The sequence below is a fragment of the Ixodes scapularis genome, unplaced genomic scaffold (genome assembly GCF_016920785.2).
Source record: "Ixodes scapularis isolate PalLabHiFi unplaced genomic scaffold, ASM1692078v2 PGA_scaffold3__209_contigs__length_174095766, whole genome shotgun sequence".
Classification (NCBI taxonomy): domain Eukaryota; kingdom Metazoa; phylum Arthropoda; class Arachnida; order Ixodida; family Ixodidae; genus Ixodes; species Ixodes scapularis.
The window spans coordinates 98,401,499-98,420,738 of record NW_024609868.1 but is presented as its reverse complement, the minus strand read 5'-3'; the positions used below and the strand labels follow the sequence as shown (position 1 = coordinate 98,420,738).

The window sequence follows — 19,240 nt, the reverse complement described above, 5'->3', positions numbered from 1 at the left end:
CAATTATTGTTTTTTGAGAAAAGCAACGTTAGCGCAGCGAAGTTTATGCTGCAGAAGGTACACTATCATCAGCAAGGCGAACACAATGGCAGCAGGTGTGACATCAATGCAAGCATCGTATAAGGGACACAAGGCAGGCAAGATGAAACAAAATCGTCACCAAAATGGGACACAAAAAAACGACATACGATTGGCGTCTTCAATGTTACCGTAACATCGTCACATCACAAATTCTGGTCACGTGAGCAATATGACGTCAAGCAACGTGGCTGTATGGTTCTCGGTATAAACACAATCGCACTGGCTGATGTTAGCGGTTTGATAATATATCATGTATTACTTTGTCAGAGATAACCAAAGCGACCTGCAAGCGTTCTTTTAGAACATGACTGGAATGCAATCTGGCGGGCGAAGTTTCCATCGCATTATTCATACGCTGCTATGAGCATCCAAGGGGAATTCAGCCTAAATATGATGTTCTATTTACTGCACTGGTTATGTTTACTATTGCGTTATAAATTCAAACTTTCAAAGACAACACCCGCAACCTGTAACTCTCAACGACAAAACCGATTATCCGCAGCCGACAAAAACCAGTCATACTATATCATTCGCTTTCTACCATGCGGCAAATTTATAACAAAAGCATCATTTATTAACGTTTTTATTCTGGTTCACAAAATATTAGTAAAGATTTTTTTTTCAAAATTGCGCGCACTGCCCATAAAACAAGGTTATGCCGTGCTGGTCAAGGCCCTGTCACACTGAGGCAACACGACGGCAACAACAAAACAACATGTTGTCAAACAGTTGTGCAACTTGTTGCTCGCTCCCCGTGTTGTCCGACAAACCTGTCATATCGCGGCAACAGCAGAACAACCCGGACGGCAACTAAAATGATGCCTCGGTATGACAGCTTTTGGCAACAAAAACAAAAGCAACTTGTTTTGGACGACATGTGTTGCCCTGATCGCTGGCTGAGCAAGCTTCGGGCCGGAAACACGACAATACAGGTAGCTTTGATGCCAGATCTAGTTCCTTATCACTAAACCCTTATTCAAATAAAAGCCTGGAAAACATTATTTAACAATATTTATGGCTGGTGTGCAGCTAACATTATTTTCTGAGTGTTTTACTGCGTATTTACAAAAAGCGATTGTCGAAATCCTCACAGCTATGGTCGTGAACGTTCAGACTGATGTTCAAACTATAACTGCCACAGACCAGCTCACATTACTGCTAGTGAAATAAAATGGCATCTCTGCTAACCCACTGACAAAGTATAATAAAATATAATCAAAGACAGCAGGAATTAATAAAGAAATCGAAGAAATAATATGACCACTTTGATCATAATTGTTGGTGCCTGGAACGTGGAAACAGCCTCCACCAGACACCTGATTGGTTTCAAAAATACTCAGGATGTTTCGGGGAACGAAGCGATCACCTAGCAGGCGATAAGCAAATAGACAGCGTTCAAAACTTTTTATTTCACTGATTGTTATGAAGGCTGATCGTGTAGCTGTCACAGTTTTAAGCACTGTCAATTCAGCTCAACACCACACTCCAGAAGACGCTTTGGAGTGCTGCCTATGCTAACTCAAGTTTACAGTAGAAATAGGAATTGCACGAAAGAACAAACCGGACAGAAACATTTCATACCGTGGCGTAAATCTTGAACATATATGAGTTACCTCACCTTCCTCGTTAAGGGCTATCTTTTCTGTCAGCGACTGAAAAAATTTCGATAAAATAAAGGGTGGAAAAAACTCCCCATGTCAAATTTTCTAACCATAGTCACTGGTTGATGTCGTCCCGTGGAAATTTCCGGCCCTTTGAACGCACTAGCATTTTGTAGAGTCATTTATCCAGCAACTCCGTGCCGCACACGAAGGTAAACAATCAAGATGGCGGAGTGTTCCCCGCGTAGTCCCCGCCGTCAGCGTGGTGTGACAGAGTGGTCGGAACACAAATCGGCCAGCGCCGTTGCAGGGCGGAAGCAACATGTTGTCCGACTGTTGTTACCGCAATGTGGCAGGGTTACCGGTAATACGATTTCTTTGCGTTGCCGGATAGAGTTGTCCAACTTTGGCCTCAATGTGACAGTGCCTTAACTGCCAAGGAGGTGCATAGCCCTTGAGGTAATAAATTATTGGCCGTATTTGACCGTTAAGTTTTCACTTATTAAACGTAGAGGTACGTTTTTAATTATAAAGCTGCTGGGCATTATCGCACACAGCAAAATTGATAATTTCACAATGCTTTAGGTAGCATACAGTTTTACCATTTCAACAAACAGAAACACTTTGATGCGACAATTCAATATTGGTGCTCAGTTTAAAAAAAAAATTCAGATATTAAAATATTCTTTCTAGGTTTGAGTTTTCTTTTGGCTATTGGCACATGGGCGTAGCCAATATAAAACCAAAAATTTGGCGGTGCGTTCAAATTAACATCAAGCAGCGCACACGCACGACAGACTAATCTCTAGAATAGGGGGCTGGATTGAATAGCGCTTAGTCATCCTTTATAGTCTGGCGCAAGTAAAGCCAACAGAAGTTTGACGCTTGCCCCCGAAGTATGTTGTCTACTGCACTCGTTAGGACATTCAATTTATGCTTTGATCCACACTTTCTTAAGTATTAATTAGGGCTTACAGGGATTCTGTAACTAAATTCTAGCGCATATTTTGTAAAAAATGTCAATCGCGTTTTGGCCACACCACGGAGACACCTATATTTTGCCCGAAAAGACACCAAACACTATTTAAAAAGAATAAACCGAATGTCGTTACGTCACAATGAACGTAAAAGCAGTCCCGCTCCAAGGAAGTGCGACAGCAAGCTGCGTCCGCGCGAGCCCTGTTGAAGCCATCCGTTCAATATACAAGCGTACAATTGTCATCAGCAGACTGAGTTGATAAAGTCTAACTTATTTTCAACGTGAGCGGTATATTTTAAGTTTCGATTCAGTACCCGTTTAATCATACTTTTTAGCAATAAATCCCGAGAATGGAGCACTGCAAGTGGAAAGTGAGATATGAGTATATTATCAACGAAAATTAAAAAAAAAAATTATCATGCGTCAAACGGCTTCCCAGAAAATTAATGGGGTCTGTGTGTGCTGTTTTTGCTGAACAAGCAGGCGTTCTTGAAATAAAAACAAAAAATGCAGCTCCCTAGACTCTGTTCGGACAAACAATGGAAAGAGTTTGAAAACCTGTCAAACACTAAGTTCTGAGAAAAGCCGCCTACTTCCGTGGGCTTCATACCGGTTTGCTCAATGCACCATCCAGCCCCCCAGTGGAGATAAGTTGTACAATCATTGTGGGTAGGGTTACTCGTATTATCTTTTTAGTTTAAACGAGAGTTAGGATACACCACGACTACCTTTAAGACTACTGTCTGTGGTGGTGGCGGTTTTTATCGAGTGCACACTTTATAACTGAGATACACCTAGTTTTATTTCCAGAGAGGGAAATCTTCCCTCATAATAACATGCCTAACGCCGTCTGTATTACAAATTTAGATTTAATGATTAAGATTTTTGTGTAAGTTTTATACAATAATGAAGTTATTCCTTAAAATATTTATATCTCGCGCGCTTTCTTTGAAAATCTAGAAAAGAAGACACGAAAGCCACTGTGATGAAAAAGGCACGATGGGGTGTTCCTCAACAGGTTATAAAATTTTGTGTTGGAAGTTATGTGCACAACTTAGTATTTTAAAAAGTTAGTCAATCAGTATTTGTTAGTTAGGTAGAAAATATAAATTTTAATAATAGCACTAGCTAGAACTAGTTTTATTTCTATAGATATGGCAATCATCCCCCTGTTTCTGAACTCTCTCGCCGTCTACATCACAGATTTGCATTTGATGTTTCAAATTATGTGCGCACATATTGTAAAAAATGAAATCACCTTCTATAATATTTAAAGTTGAAATCGATCATTATAATAAATTTGTGACAAATAGTCCAGTTTGTGACATACAGGCACCTAGTTATTATCAGTATTAAAATTTGAAGAAATGTAAAAAACCTTCAATTTTGCAAGAGAACAACAGTTGCTTCGTAGAAGACATAGTTATTACTTTTTTACATTAACATCTTTTGCAGTAAAAGAAATATAATTTTTAGGCTTTAGGCTTGCATAAATTTAGCGTATTTGATAATGTCAAAACTTATAAAAACTCTGGTGCACGCTATGTGTGTAGGACTAATACACTATTGTTCGCAGTCCTAATGAGCAGGTCAAGATATTGTTGCAATATGTGAAACAAGCTAATTAACCAAACATTAATTAGCTAACAATTTAATTAATATTTTTTGTGCACTTGTCGTATAACACAAAATTTTAAAACGTGTTGAGAAGCACCCCATCGTGCGTTTTTCATCAAAGTGGCTTTCATGTTTCTTGTTTTCTGAAGTTTGAAGGAAAGCGCGTGATATCTAAAAAAAAAGATTCAGCTGCCTCAGGGCACTTATTACATCGCAGATAGCAAGCGGGCAGAATAATCTTAATTTGGCACGCCTTTTGGTAGCTAAAACAAATTAGACACAAAAAGGATACCTTGGTGGAAGCGACACAATAGAATGGTTCTCAACATTCCCTACTTTTGTTTTCTTACTGGTCACTTCGCGCAAAAGAAACAAAATTTTAAAAAAAACCTTTTTATTTTGCTAGTTTGGCACATCGCTAAACGCATTTTGACTCTTAAGAGGACTGTGAACAATGCTGCCTTTATTCGACACGCGTAGCATGGTTAATCTTTTTTATGTCTTGCGCACAAGTTCGCGTGTTAGTAATCACGTGTAAATAATATATGCACATTTGCATTATCACGTCAACAATATTTTGCCCCTCTACAAACCTCGAGTACGTTTTTGTTATTCCCAAATCCTCAAGGCTGCTGAAGTTCCGATGGCAGTTGTCCAGAAAGCCTGGTAAGCGCTCCAGGCGCGTCTTGTGGTTTGTCTTTTGCAGCGTGAGCCAGAGTAGAAGAGACATTGCCAATAGTGCTGCAATCCCTGCACCCTGAAACGTTTTCAAGTATGCCAAATATGTATGTACGCGATGATCAAAATCAATTTTGTACCCAATGGAGGGGCTGCACGCAATATTGGAGCAATTTAAAACATGAAATTTTCAAAGAGAGTCCTCATGCGTTTCTCCTTTGCCAGTTAAGGTTAATATTTATATTTAGCTTGACGCGCATAGATATCTAAAATATGATATCAGACAAAAGACAAATAATGTTGCGCAATACAAATGTGCACCTCCGGAAACAAATATATAAGAAGTGATACAAGTCGAGAAGTGCTGATTGTTGTGGAATTTAATATGGTACGTTAGAAAACATGATTGCGCTTTGAAGACGGGGACATAGGAAGGACAGACACCACAGAGCGATACAAGTCCTCGTTTACCATTATTGCATGTAGCCCCTCAATTGTTCTTTTCCTTAACCTGCCGGACAAAAAAAAATAACTTCAAAGTTATCGCAAAGTAAAACAAAAATACAGAGTGCAATGGTGACATTCAGAACATACTTGAGTCGGCGGTATTACCAAGAACATTAAGCAGCCGTTCCTCTCGAACAGAGATGACAAAACGACCTTCAAAAAATTATTTATATAACAATACTAATTTCTTTTCTGAACTCTGCAAAAATATAAATTTAATTACAATTCAAAAGTAACAAAATGAATTTGACATTCCTTTTCAATACCTTGAGGCAATAATTTGTGCACATTTTATTTACAGAATATGTACCAAGACGCATGTATTCCTGTTTACACCGCAACAGCCTTATGAGCCTCGAAGTGAACCATACTGGACAGTTGTTTTGCTGGCGCAGACGAAAGAAGTGTCAAACATGATGAATAGCTTCTTTAAATGTCATTCAAAGACAGTTGACTCATAGGTTTCGCCGTTCATTCAATGGTAAAAGTAGTTAGCTAAAGGGTGACATGTTTCCGTCTTCTTGATATTGAAGAAGTTATATTTCGTACCTGTAAGCAAAGGCGTGCCAAGAAAGCTCGTTCGTAGGAGAAGTCATCATGTGGAACGTTTCTCTTCCGACTCGGACAAAATCTAATCCTATCCTCCCAAGAGCACAAGTTGACGCATTTCCTGTCATTCTTCTCAAAAGATGTTGTTCCCATACACCCGAAGAGCCCAAGTTATTGTGCGCTGTCACACGAGAGGGCTCCATATTTTTAAAAAGAAGGGTCACCAATTGAGGAAAGAGGTGGCGCGAGGTTCCTAATATGTGTACTTTCCCAGCAAACGGGTGCCAACATTTGCTGGTTTGCTTATTCCCAAATAAACTTTCCAAGGGAAGGCACAGAGGCATAACGCGAGTGGCAGCTGCTTTGCTCGGTTCCCGTCTTTTCCGATTACAAAGAGCTCCTGTACTTTCAAAGGCCAAGCAAAGGCACGAAACGTTATGGGCCTTGACCAGGCAATTCGGATTAACTATTCATTTTGTTCGTTTGTGGTTCACGATGGCCGAAGCTTATGGTTTGACCTTACTTGACGTAACAGCAAGAAGGCTGGGGATCTCCCTGTCCTGTCCTCTCAGGTTTTCAAATGTGCTGGCCTGACTGGTGGTGTGGTCTCCGCCTTGTGGCCTATAAGCCGTTCATACCCAGGCTGAAAGTGTGTGGGAAGGTACTTGCTCGTGGGAACAGTCAGGCGTCTATCTTCCGCCACGTAATTGCGCTCTTGTTCATACCCGCGCACAGTGAAGTGGTCGGGCCTGGCAATCAAAAGAAGGTGGTTTATTGGCTCCGGTGAGTTTGTAACTCCCACCGCACTGTCAGCTTAGGGTTGAACGAAGTATGATATCGTCGTGATGACGTGACGCCGTTAATCTGTCTTGCCTGGAGTTCGTGAAGCTTGGACTTTCTGCGATGTCCTTACACGAAGTCTTTTATCCTTCGCCTTTACAGCCCGCCTTTGCCCGTATCTTCAGTTCATTGATCGAGGCTTTGCGCTCAGATGGCCGTCGTTTATCTGCTCTTGTGTTTCTTTCACGTGATTTCACCATGAAACATATTTGTTTTTGTCTTAAAGCTTGCTTCCGATCATTTCTATTTTGGGACAAACGTATTTTCAAGTGTAATAGGTAATTTTCTTAAAACTACTGCTTGAAAAAATTAATTACATTACTAAGTTACCAGCACTGAAGATATTTCACTATAATCTTTAATACCGCAAAAATAATTTAATTATTGTAAATTTGTTACATCAATGTCATTACTGCTACCTCTTCTCTCGAGAATATAGGGATGCACAACTAAACATTATCCCCACTCTAAAACAAAGTTTACTTGAAGCCTCGGTGGCCACATCTAACTGGAAATGCGACAACTGTCGTTTACAGTCAATATATGTCTAGATTCATCAAAAATTGTGTTGATGCATTTGTTTTGTTTGTTTTTACAAATTTGAGACCTTTATTTATTATCGAAAGTATCGACAGACTTCACAGATTGTCAAATATCTAAAACAACACAAAAACGTAAGTTTTCCAGGCCTTAGATATCTCACTGCTTGATGTTTTCAGTTGGCCCGAGATTGATCAGCCCTAAAGTGTGTCGCCATAAAAAATAAGAACTGAATACTTGCCTTAAACATAAATAAAATGTCATTTATACGTAGTGTTGACATTCAAAAATACAAATACAGAACGTATAGAAAAAAATTATCAGTACTGCCTAGCAACCTAAATTTATAAATCCACTTTCGACGATCACGCCCTCACTGCGGTGATGCACCACATCAACTCAGGTATACCAGTGCGTAGCATTTGTTGAATTTGCCCAATACAGTGTTACGTTGTCACGCATGAGCGCAGCAGGAACGCGCGATTGTTGATAGCCGCCGCGCCAAAAGTGATATCTTCGGCATCGCACTTTTTCTTTCATTTGTTCTTGGCAGCAGCCGATAAAAGTCGGTCGCGCCGCCGCCGGTATTGTTCTTCGGTTTTCGTCTGTCGGCAAGCTTGCCTGGATTAAAAAGTCCGTCTGCGCTGCTCCCGGTGTCGTCTTCTCGCAGTGGCCTGGAGTCCTGCTCGGCCAAACGCAACAGCTGGTGGCAGCGGTGGGATGGGGGAACTACGGGACCGCTACGGCAGCGGTCGGTGAGGCTTTGGCTCTTGCTTTTTCTGGTACGTCGAGTGTTGTAATTTTCGTGGTGAAGCGAAAATAGGAAAGGCGACAGAAACGGAATTTTTACATTGTACCTGGCAGAAATAAATTTGGATAGCCTCCTTAAAGTAGAGTTGTTAGCCGTAGCTGAAGAGCTTGGTTTGGATGTAAGCAAGGCAATGCGAAAGCCGGACATAGTCAAAAAATTTTGGGCTGCGGAGCCGGGCATGACGAAATTGCCGAAGCTGTCGATGAGACAAAGAAATGACGCCAAGAGAAAGAAAGAGACGAACAACCGAAACAACTGCAACACGAGCAGCTAAAGCTGACTTCGGAAATGACCGTTCTTGGAGTCGCGAAAGCAGTTAACTATGACATGAGAAGTTTTCTTCATCCCTTTTCTTTTGGAAGCGAATTGGGATTCTTCTTAACCAACTTCGAGCGAACATCTGTCAGGATGGGTTTCGAAGAGTCGTCTTGGCCTCAGAGGCTTCTAAGCGTGTTGCCGGCCGAAGCAGCTGATGTACTGGCAAGGTTACTACCAGAAGAGGCCGAAAATTGCACGGTAGTGAAGGCTGCTTTGTTGAGAAAATATAAGTTATCACCCGAAGCTTTCCGTTTGAAATTTCGAGAATCCACGAAAGGCCCACAAGAGAGCTACTCAGAGTTCGCATACAAGTTACCTAGTTTTCTGGAAAACTGTCTCAAAGGAGCTCAGGCGTATGAGGACAAAGCGAAGATGTTTGAGCAATTTTGCTTAGAGCAGTTCTATCGTACGTTGCCTGAAAAGCTCAGAGAATGGGTTCAGGATCGACCGGACGTAGGAACAGTGCGCAAGGCAGCAGAATATCCAGATGAGTACTGTGCAAAGAGGGGATCAAGTTGCGACCTAGGAAAGACTGACCGGCCTCCGGGGGCGTCGTCTGGGGGAACTAAAGGATTCCGCACGTCGGAAAAGAACGCGAACAAGCCAGTTCCTAAAGACGAGTCCCCCGAAACACGCCTGAAAAAGTCATTCGTATGCTTCCAGTGCCAAAAGCCAGGGCACATGGCTGCTGGATGTCGGGTCCCAAAGGTCTCCCCAGTGCAGCTCGTTCTCGAGAAGGACGAAGACTTGTTAGGTCCATACCTTTACCAGATGGACGTAAACGTTAAGACTTGCAAGGTCTTACGGGACACCGGTGCGACGTACGACGTCGTGCACTCTTCTTTCGTGAACGAGAACGACTTCACAGGCGACTTCGTGTGCCTGAGGCAGGCCCTGGAAGGAGGTACTGTCAGCCTACCTGTTGCGAAAGTCATCCTGAAAGGCACCTTTGGAGAAGTGGAAACCGAGGCAGCAGTCTCGGACAACGTCCTGCCGAGATGCTCGTACCTCCTGTCCAACAGAACCGCAAAGGAACTGCTTAAGTCAGGGGTAACGCTTGACATGAACCCGGTCATGGTTGTCACAAGATCAATGGCAAAGAAAACCTGCGAAGGAAGTGTAGAGCAGGCTGTAGCTTCACAAACCAGTGAAGCCGATGACGCGCACCATCCCGTCGAAAGTGACGAGCGTCGCGCTTCAGATGAGCCAGACCGTGACGAGGAAAAAGTGGACGATGAATTGACGTTCATCCCTCTAACGAGCAGTGATTTTAAGGCGCTCGCTGCAATAGATAGGGCAACCTTGATTGCAGAGCAGAAGAGTGACTCCGGCATTGATAAAATGTTGGGAGAGCATTCAAAACCCTAATTCCAGCAGCTCAAGGTTCTTTGAAAAGAACGGAATACTTTACCGCGAGTTTCGTGGAAAGAAAGGGGTGAACGTCGACCAAATCGCCGTTCCTCTGAAGTACCAAGAAAACCTTTTGGAATTGTCTCACCGGGCGGGTTGGTCGGGCCACCTGTATCAACAAGACCAAGGTAAGGCTCCTAAGCAAGTACTACTGACCAGGTTGTTTTAAAGATGTCGAACATTTCGTTCGGAGCTGTGACGTCTGTCAGCGGACGGGTCGACCTAATGAAAAACGCAAGGCATCCATGACGGCGGTCCCAATTATTAGCGAACCTGAGGAAGTTGCAGTTTGCCTTCCAGAGATCCCACGAGATTTAACCTTCACTCCAGAAAAGGTCCTGGTGACCGCGGTTCAGCCAGCCACCTTGAACGAATGTCGGAGTAAAGACTTGCTAACCTTAATAACAGAGTATCAGGAATTGTTTTCGAAAGTCCCAGGCCGAACTAGTTTAATGACTCATGATATAGAGTTGAATTCAAGTGACACCAAAAGGTGCAAAGCTTACCGGTACTGGCCTCGACAGGAAAAACTGGTGAAGGAAGCTGTTGAACAGATGCTGGCTCTTAAGCTAATTGAGCCAGGCGAGGGTGACTTTGTATCTCCGATGATAGTCGTGGAAGCTAACGGCAAGGAACCACGGCCTTGCGTTGACTACCGTAAGTTGAACGGAGTGACCGCCACGAGGGTTTTTCCTATTCCGCACGTTGAAGACTGCCTCGAAAAAGTGTGCCAGGCAAAGGTCATATCGACTCTAGAACTTGTTCGTGAATATTGGCAAGTACCGCTCACCAAGCGTGCAAGTAGTCTTGCCGCTTTCGTGACCCCTTTTGGCATTTTTCGGCCTTTGGTCCTTAGCTTTGGCCTTGAAAATGCTCCTTTCGCATTCTCTAGGTCAATGAACGAAGTCCTTGCTGGGTTGGAAAGTTTTGCTCTACCATATTTAGACGACACTGCATTTTTTTCTGACACCTAGTCCGAACACTTGGACCATCTAAGAGAAGGATTTTCGAGACATCGCCGGGCGGGACTAACTCTGAAAGCACAGAAGTGCAAGTTTGGTCGCTCAGAGGTAGATTACCTCAGACACACCGTAGGCAAAGGACACCGAATCCCGTTGGAAGTAAAGGTACTGGCGATTAAGGAGTTTCCACGTCTAGAAACGAAAATGCAGATTCGTACGTTTTTGGGCTTAATTGGGTATTACCAACACTACATCAAGGGGTTCTCCAAGATGGCTAGTCCGCTTACTGAGGCGTTGAAAGAGAACGCGCCTAATCACGTAAAGTGGGACAAAGAGAGGCAGGCATCTTTTGACGCCCTTAAAAAGACCTTGATGAGTACACCCGTCTTGGCAAGCCCGGACCACTTGAAACCTTTCCTTGTGCAGTGTGACGCCAGCGAAAAGGGGCTGGGGGTAGTTTTGAGTCAAGAAAGCGCAAACAGGGGAGAGCACCCGATTATGTACGTGAGCAGGAAGTTAAGCGCTCGAGAGCAGGCGTACAGCATAATTGAAAAAGAGTGCGCTTGTTTGGTGTGGGCGGTCGAAAAACTTTCATGTTACTTGTCGGGGTCGCCATTTGTCTTCATCACAGACCACCGACCGCTAACGTGGCTCCAACAGATGTCGAACTAAAATAGTAGATTGCTCCGTTGGAGTCTCAGTCTGCTACCGTACGTGTTCACTGTTAAGCACAAAAAAGGATCCCTGCACACTAATGCTGACAGCTTGAGCGGTGCTTTCTCTGTCTAGGCGAGGAATGGCATGGGGGAGAGGGCAAATAGTTTTTTGTGTTTTTTTAAACAATACAATTCTGCCAGTGTCGATAGGGGTTCCCTTTCTGGTCGCCATAGGTTCTTGTATGTAGCATTGCTCGATGTAAAGCACTTTGCGTACCAGAGGGCGGGCCTGCCTTCGCTTGGCCTCTGTTTGTGGAGTTTCTGGGTTCGCCTTCCCCTCCGTTGCCCAGGCATCTTGACGTGAGGCTCCGCACCTTCGGAAGCACGGACCAGCTCTCACAGGGACCAGACGCCTCTTCAGTGCGGTGTCATCGTCGACCCCTGGACACTGCCTCCACGTCACAACATACCTTTTCCTGCATCGTGCGCCGGCCGGAAACCCGATCCACGGACTCTACCGGGGATACGAGCCAAGGACTCGCAACCCCCCACCCCGTGTTCTTCCGTAGGGGAGACGTTGTTGCGTTGTCACGAATGAGCGCAGCAGGAACGCGCGATTGTTGATAGCCGCCGCGCCAAAAGTGATATTTTCGGCATCGCACTTTTTCTTTCATTTGTTCTTGGCAGCAGCCGATAAAAGTCGGTCGCGCCGCCGCCGGTATTGTTCTTCGGTTTTCGTCTGTCGGCAAGCTTGCCTGGATTAAAAAGTCCGTCTGCCCTGCTCCCGGTGTCGTCTTCTCTCCGTTGCCTGGAGTCCTACTCGGCCAAACGCAACAACAGCAAAATAAACAGTTGCGAGATCGTTAAATCAATGTATCTAAGCCCTCATCCTCTTAAAATGGCTCAATTACACCAGCTCCGAGGCAACTGATCCCACTAAAATAAAGTAGACAATGTCTGGAACTCAAATGTTCTTTACAAAATAAAATTATTTATTAACCATATAATGTTTCTATAGTCGGTGTGAGGATAATAACCCAATAGCTGCTCCCAGAACCAGCACAAACCCGTTGCCATTCACCGGGCTTTGGCTGCGCAGCATGCGAAGTGTCTTTTTTCTTCAACATCAATGCCACAAGCCCCATTACAAGATCGTCACGCATCTTGTGCCTTATGTCTGCCCATAGTGACCCTTACTACTTTTTAAGCCTTTTTGTTTTGCAAGCATCTGGTATGAACCTTCGGTCTCCCTGTAACCAGCAGTATATATCTAAGTTGCAAATAAAAATTATCAGTTTCCTATTTTCTCCTCACCAGAGTCTCGTGTTTTAAACATCACGATTAAAGAGGTATTATCAAAGGCAGAAAGCTAGCGCTCAAGGCGACGCAGATGCTTCGTTCTTAACGTTTTACCGACTATAGTGATCAATTAATAAGACGTTCGCAAGTTCTGCTCGTGGTTAGCTAAGTTTTATAGAGAAATATATTAGAGAATGCTTCACTACATATTATATTTTAGGATCAGGGCTTCGCAACTAAAGGACGGCGCGGGTCTAATGAAATGTTTTTTAAACTTTGCTAGCCGCGGCCTAACAAGAAACTCTGTAGCTCTTCATCGTCCTGAGTCTTTTACCCCAGTGAATCATCAGGGCTCGTCTCTGTTTTCTCGTCGCATTGCATAATCTCACGTCTACCGAAGACTACTATAAAATAGGTTTTTACTTTCGAAATGAATAGGTGGTAAATGCACTTGAAAGCAAATCGTTTTATCATTCGGATTAATCCGAAAGTTTTGGTGTTTTGGGCTTGACTGAAAGGGACGACTCAGGCATATCCAACTTGTTTCCTGAAATGAGACTCAGCTGGTTTTTGTGACGCCTTAAACTTCTACATGAAGTATAGAAAAACAGCGGAAAATTATTTTTGCCAATTTCTTGGCGCAAATGCTTTCCCATTTTGTGGGGATGCATTCGAGCACGCCATATTAACCTATTTTACGAATGTTCCGAACATGCATGTTGGGAAGCAGCTAGACAAGTCCAAATATTGCATAAATATGGAAAGTAGAACTTCGCAAAAATCTGATGTTTGCGTCAGCTCAAGTGAAAGCTTTGTGCTGCTTGACACAACGTAACCGCACTTTAAGCAGGTTCTTGTGCGTTATCGACGAAATCCCCCTTAAGCTATTTTTTTTAGGTAGGTAGTAAATGTGAGTGAACTAAGTAAAATAAGCGGATATCCTTCGGTATGGATTTAGTTTGCCTTTTACGGATATCGTGCTCTGTACGTTTTAGGATAGCGACGTAGATTTTAGGTGACCCCGTGAGCCACAAAAGAACTGTCAGCGAGCTGCATGGAGCCCGCAGGCCGCATGTTGTTTTGAGGTTATTACAAGTCTTACTTAAGTGCGACAAAATGTGTTTGCTGTTAGATTGATACTCATGATGTAATTTAATTTTTATAAACATATTCATGCTAATTTATGAAGCCTGAAACTATCATTTTGTTCAGCTGTCACTGTATACATTCTAGAATTGTTGTGTGCTTTCATGATTTCTTGAAAATTGTATGGTGTATGTTTGTCAGGTAAAAACCAACTATACTTCCGATTTTTCAGTCGCCAATGTGCTTACACCAAGGTTTATACGATGATGTAATTATAATTTGCACAAATGTGTTTAAATTATCCGCATTTACATTTAGGTGTATGAAACAAAACAATAAACATAAAGTAATGCTAATACTTTTAAAAAATTCTTCACTTCATGAAATTTAACGTAAAATTGCTTGTAGATTAGAATTTAAGTGCGCTAATGTTCGCTGTTAGAAACAAGTCAGCGTATAACTTACTTTCTTGTTTGCACAAGGGAACATAAGGGCCAACAAGAATATTCCCACAAAAGGACCACCGAAGACGTTCATTGTAATAATGAATACCTACAGGAAGAAGAAACTTGCATTAATACACCACAGGCCAATTATAGCATTACTATAAATACAACATTATTCATCAATCCTAAATATTTCTTACAGCTATTTATGTTGTTTTTGTTTTCTTCCAAATCATATTTTTTAAACAAAAGAAGCCTCCTTCTAGCCTGACTTTAGAAGTGCACGTGTGGTCAAAGTGTACTGAGATGGCAGCCATTCAAACTGGAATCTTGAAGGGGTCATTATAATCCCTACATCGCCCCTTGTCTCGAGCATTAAAGATTGAACATGTCAAACTGAGTAGCCTCCGACATTTGGGTCACTGAGATCTTAATGTACATAGGTTCTGGCTATCATGTGTGCGCTTCTTGCGATCGTGATTGGTTCGTTGGCGTTCCTGTTGGCTATATGCTGCAATCTCATTGGTTGCAGAGAAATATTAAGATGTATGAAAATTGTCACGCCGTGGGCTGCTTGAACTGTCAGTGAGTATAGCTTAATTGTAAATAAAATGAACGTTGAAGAGGAACCTACCCTTCGTCATTGGCCCATAGCAATACATAAAACATGCCCCGAGTCCGTATATTTTGAAAAAAGAAACTACTTAAGGTTATTTTAGCGTAAAGCAATATGCTTTCATTATCTCACGCATACTTTTAATGTACTGGGTGTTTTGTGAGGAATCCGAACGCGGTTTTTCGCACCGCAAAAATAAACTAGACAGTTGCGGAGAGCTCCAACTCCATCAAAACGTAACCCCAGCAGTTCGAGCAAGATGCCCAAGTTTCAGCACCAACCGTTATCTTATTCAAAAGTTATAAGCGATTTTCTGAAAATTTGAATAGAAAAATGGCGGCCGACAGAGCTAGCGAATACATGGAGCTCTATAGCGCCAGAAACTGAAAACAGGCGAAAATGGGCCCCATTTCCCAATTCAAAATTTTGAATAACCATTTATAACTTTTAAATAAGATAACCGTTGGTGCTGATACTTTGGCATCTTGCTGCAACGGCTGGGGCTTTGTTCCGATGTTGTGTGAGCTCTCCGCGATGTCTAGTTTATTTTTGCCGCGCAAAAATCCGGGTTTGGATTTCTCACAAACACCTGGTATTTTACGACACCTTCAGCTCGAGCGACGAGCTGTGTGCGTCGACCCAATGGCGCAACGAAGGTGTGCACACTGAACGTATATTTTGAACGTACTACAAGTCAACTTAGATATACTTCAATTTTATTTTCTGACAAGTTTCGTAAAAATGTAAAGTGGTATATTTTTAACCTATTTTGTCTTATTACGACATTAACTCTTTATGACTTGAAGTGACGGCGGTTTACATATTATTTTTGTGCGTTTGGCTATTGACGCATGTCAAATTAAGTTTTCATACCAAAGAATAACACTTGTGCTCGTATTTGTGCTTATGTTTTCTGTACGAGTTTCTTGGTTGTTCGCGCTGTACGTATGGGCTAATAATATATGGTCTCATAGTGTCGGACATAGGCTGTCCTTTTTTTGCCTTCCTGAGGCGGAGGCAAAAAGAACAAAGGCAACGTCCCCTCTTTTTTTTTTTTTTTTTTTTTTTGGGGGGGGGGGGGGGAGTGTCTCGAGATTGAGTATGTCTGATAACAACCAGCTCGTCTTCCTATGTCCGCAAACACCTCAAGAATCGTAGAAAATAAATTAATATCCCGTTTCGCGTGAATTAATTAAGATATATGTATGCAGGTGTTTTCATTTCAATTCTGGCACGGTTTTCAAGTCAATTTTTAATTTTGAACAAACAATCTGTGTTTTGGAAGCATTCTAAAAATAAAAGAAGGCTAAAACGGAAACCTTGGAAGATCTTTGTTTTGATTTTCAAGTAATTCACCTCCGAAGTGGCCGAGTCCAAAACTAACGTTTCTCCCACCTGTCGGGGAACGCTGATTTGGCCGCACGTTCTTTTCTCACTTCTCAAAATAATGCACTAGGGTTCTTTTGTGACATTCTGAAAATTGATTTCATGAGTCTTAAAGACTTTACATTTTTTAATATACTTTTGAATGATTAAAAGAGAATTCGGGTCTTTTATAATTGGTCCTTTTCGGCAAGGTTTAGCAAGTTCTCACGTGTGGCCTATTTAAATTATGTTTATGACCTTGACATCGCCAGAAAGCTCTAATCTAGATTTTTTGAATAAATACAGATGCCATATTATATGTACCAAAAAAACTTCGTTACATGCATTTGAATTTCGATTGTCTTAAAAACTTCGCGAATTCGGCATTAGTCTGAAAAGAAAGATTTTTTTTTTGTTTTCTTTATTTTTAGACGCCGCAAGGCAAAATAGTGGCTAATTAGAAAACGTAAATAAAATATATAGTATTTTCATCATATGACCTTAATTAAAGCCTAAATTTTCTCAGATGTGCGTTCTAAAGCGGCAATGTTTTGCTGAGCTAAATACATTTTACACTTCATTAGACACAATTTCAATAATTATAAGTTTACATCTTAATTGTGTATTGAACTTAGCTAATTAACCATTCCATGTCACAATTTTGGTCAGAATGGCACTTATACGATGACACAGTCACAACCAACAACTTACAAGCTTCAAGCTTTAATTGCGGCCATGCAAACAATGTAATATATATTTCTGTGTATATTTTCTGATAAACCACAGTCATACTTTGTCAGCAATAAAACACCCCGAAGACACTTAAGACTTCTTACTTTTAGGAATGCGAAAGGCGTTATAGTCCCGCAATTAAAATGTTTTGGAGTAATGGTTCTACATGTATTAATGTTTTTTCTGCCGGTATTGTATTCGGTGTGCCTCTGTAGATGTAGACGCTGCTGCCGACGTCGATGCCTTAGATGTAGACGTGGTCGCCTCACAGTCCATCGCACGAAGCACACAACGAGCACAGATAGAGTCTGAAGCCCAATTGATGCGCCGGAAGCAGCGTGTCACGTCTTCCTTTTGCACACGGCGCTCCGGCTGTGACATAATGCTCCCCCACTGCCCAGGCGCGGCGTCCCCGTCGGCTCCATGGCTTCTGTGACGAAGCATCTGCATTGTTCTGCTTTTCATTGCGTTTTCATTTCTGAGGCGCGTCTGCTTTGACCCTGAGCGGCACGAGCTTGATGACATAATTTTATGGTCATCTATCGGTTACAACGCCGACGCTTTTTCCCGTAATGGTTTATATAAGGCTTTCGCCTTAAATTATAAAGCAAATCGACATAGGTTTAAAAAAAAATCAATGACTAATTTTTGCATGAGTTGCACGAAGAGTATTACCCTGATCCAGTACTTATTAGAAGATGCGTGGATGGCATTTTTGTTAGTGCCTTTGACTCAACCTTGGATGCTTCCGTCGAGAATACTGTTTACAGGGAGGTTCGCGATTTGCGGTTCTCTATCGAGAAGCCAGAAAACAACGTACTACAAGATTTCGACTTAGAGCTCAAAACTGCTCCGGGGTTCTGTGTATCGTATGGAAAGTAAAAGGCAAAACCAATACTCCATTTGATAATTGCCATTCGAAACACAACATAGCAGGTTTAATTTTAAATATTTTAAACAAGTGGTCCAAAAGCCTCGTTGCCATTCAGCTTATGAAATGAAATGTCCATGAACCTCAAGAAACGATGTTTGGACATGAAATCTTGAGGGCATCTTGGAGCATTAAACCGGGAAAACATAACATGAAAAGACGTCATAAGCGAGTGACTACAAGACTATTAGACCGCTTTATTTATAATATTTGGAACTAAACCTGACTTTCTGTGCTTCAAATGGCAAATGTAAAATGGGGTTCCCGGACATTTTATCGAACGCCGTTTAATCGAAAAAAATGACGTTTCATCGAACGCGCCGTTTCAACGAATATTTTTATCGCTAGTTTTTTAGGTGTGGTATGTTACGAAAGCATGTAGGGGTGCCTTCGTGTGAGGGTCTTTTGCCGGTTGATGACAACTCTTACGTTTTACCGCCCATTCTTTTTTGTGTGTGTGCTTTTGAACGTAAGTGACGTTAGCTTACCTAAAGAACGACACTTTTTGTTGCCCATATTTCGTTTAAGTTATCCTTAATTTGTCCCAAGGAAAAACAAAAACAATATATAGCCTTGCCTCTCGCTTTACTTGTGAACCAATGCCTTTCTATTTAGGATGGTTTACCCCCGCACGCGTTCAGCAAGTGCTATCGCTCTAAATTCCCTTATATGTACACTCTAAAAAAAGGGTCGATTTAACTATTTTTGGAGTGTAAGTGGCTTGTCACAGAATCCACTCTTTTAAAGAGTAACTATGTCTCTCCGGAAGCAAGTGTACGTTTAACTCTCCCATACAAGTGTTCATTTAACTCTTCTATAGAGAGTCACGCCAATACTTTCGAGAGAGTTAGGGCTACTCTTTTGATGTGAAAGTGTAAAATTTGACTTCACTCTTTTTTGTAGAGTAACTGCGACTCCATGAGAAGTGTTGCCTAAACTCTTTGATGAGAGTAAATTTCACTCCTTTGTGACTATAACTCTATCAGAAGTGTTGCCGAAACTCCTTGTTGACGAGTGAAGGATGCTCTCCAAAGAAAGTTACCTTCATTCCTTTGTGTAGACTAAGAACAACTCTATTAGAATGCTACTGAACTCCGTATGGCAAGAGTTAAACATGATCTCCCGGAAGTGTTGAATTCACTTGTTCATGGAAAGTAACTAAAACTCCATTAGAAGTGTTGCCTGTGCTCCGTATTTAACAGTTAAGCACGCTCTC

The 19,240-nt window shown here is 42.0% G+C and overlaps 1 protein-coding gene across 1 annotated transcript in view; it reads right to left on the bottom strand.

Moving 5' to 3' along the window:
- Nucleotides 1-10,995: 10,995 nt before the first annotated feature.
- The window catches only part of LOC115324598 (putative sodium-dependent multivitamin transporter), a 56,271-nt gene continuing 48,026 nt past the window's right edge, over nucleotides 10,996-19,240 (bottom strand). Inside the window, exon 11 of the mRNA XM_040221940.1 lies at nucleotides 10,996-11,085. Coding sequence (XP_040077874.1) covers nucleotides 10,996-11,085 — 90 coding nt within the window. The remainder of the gene's footprint in view (nucleotides 11,086-19,240) is intronic.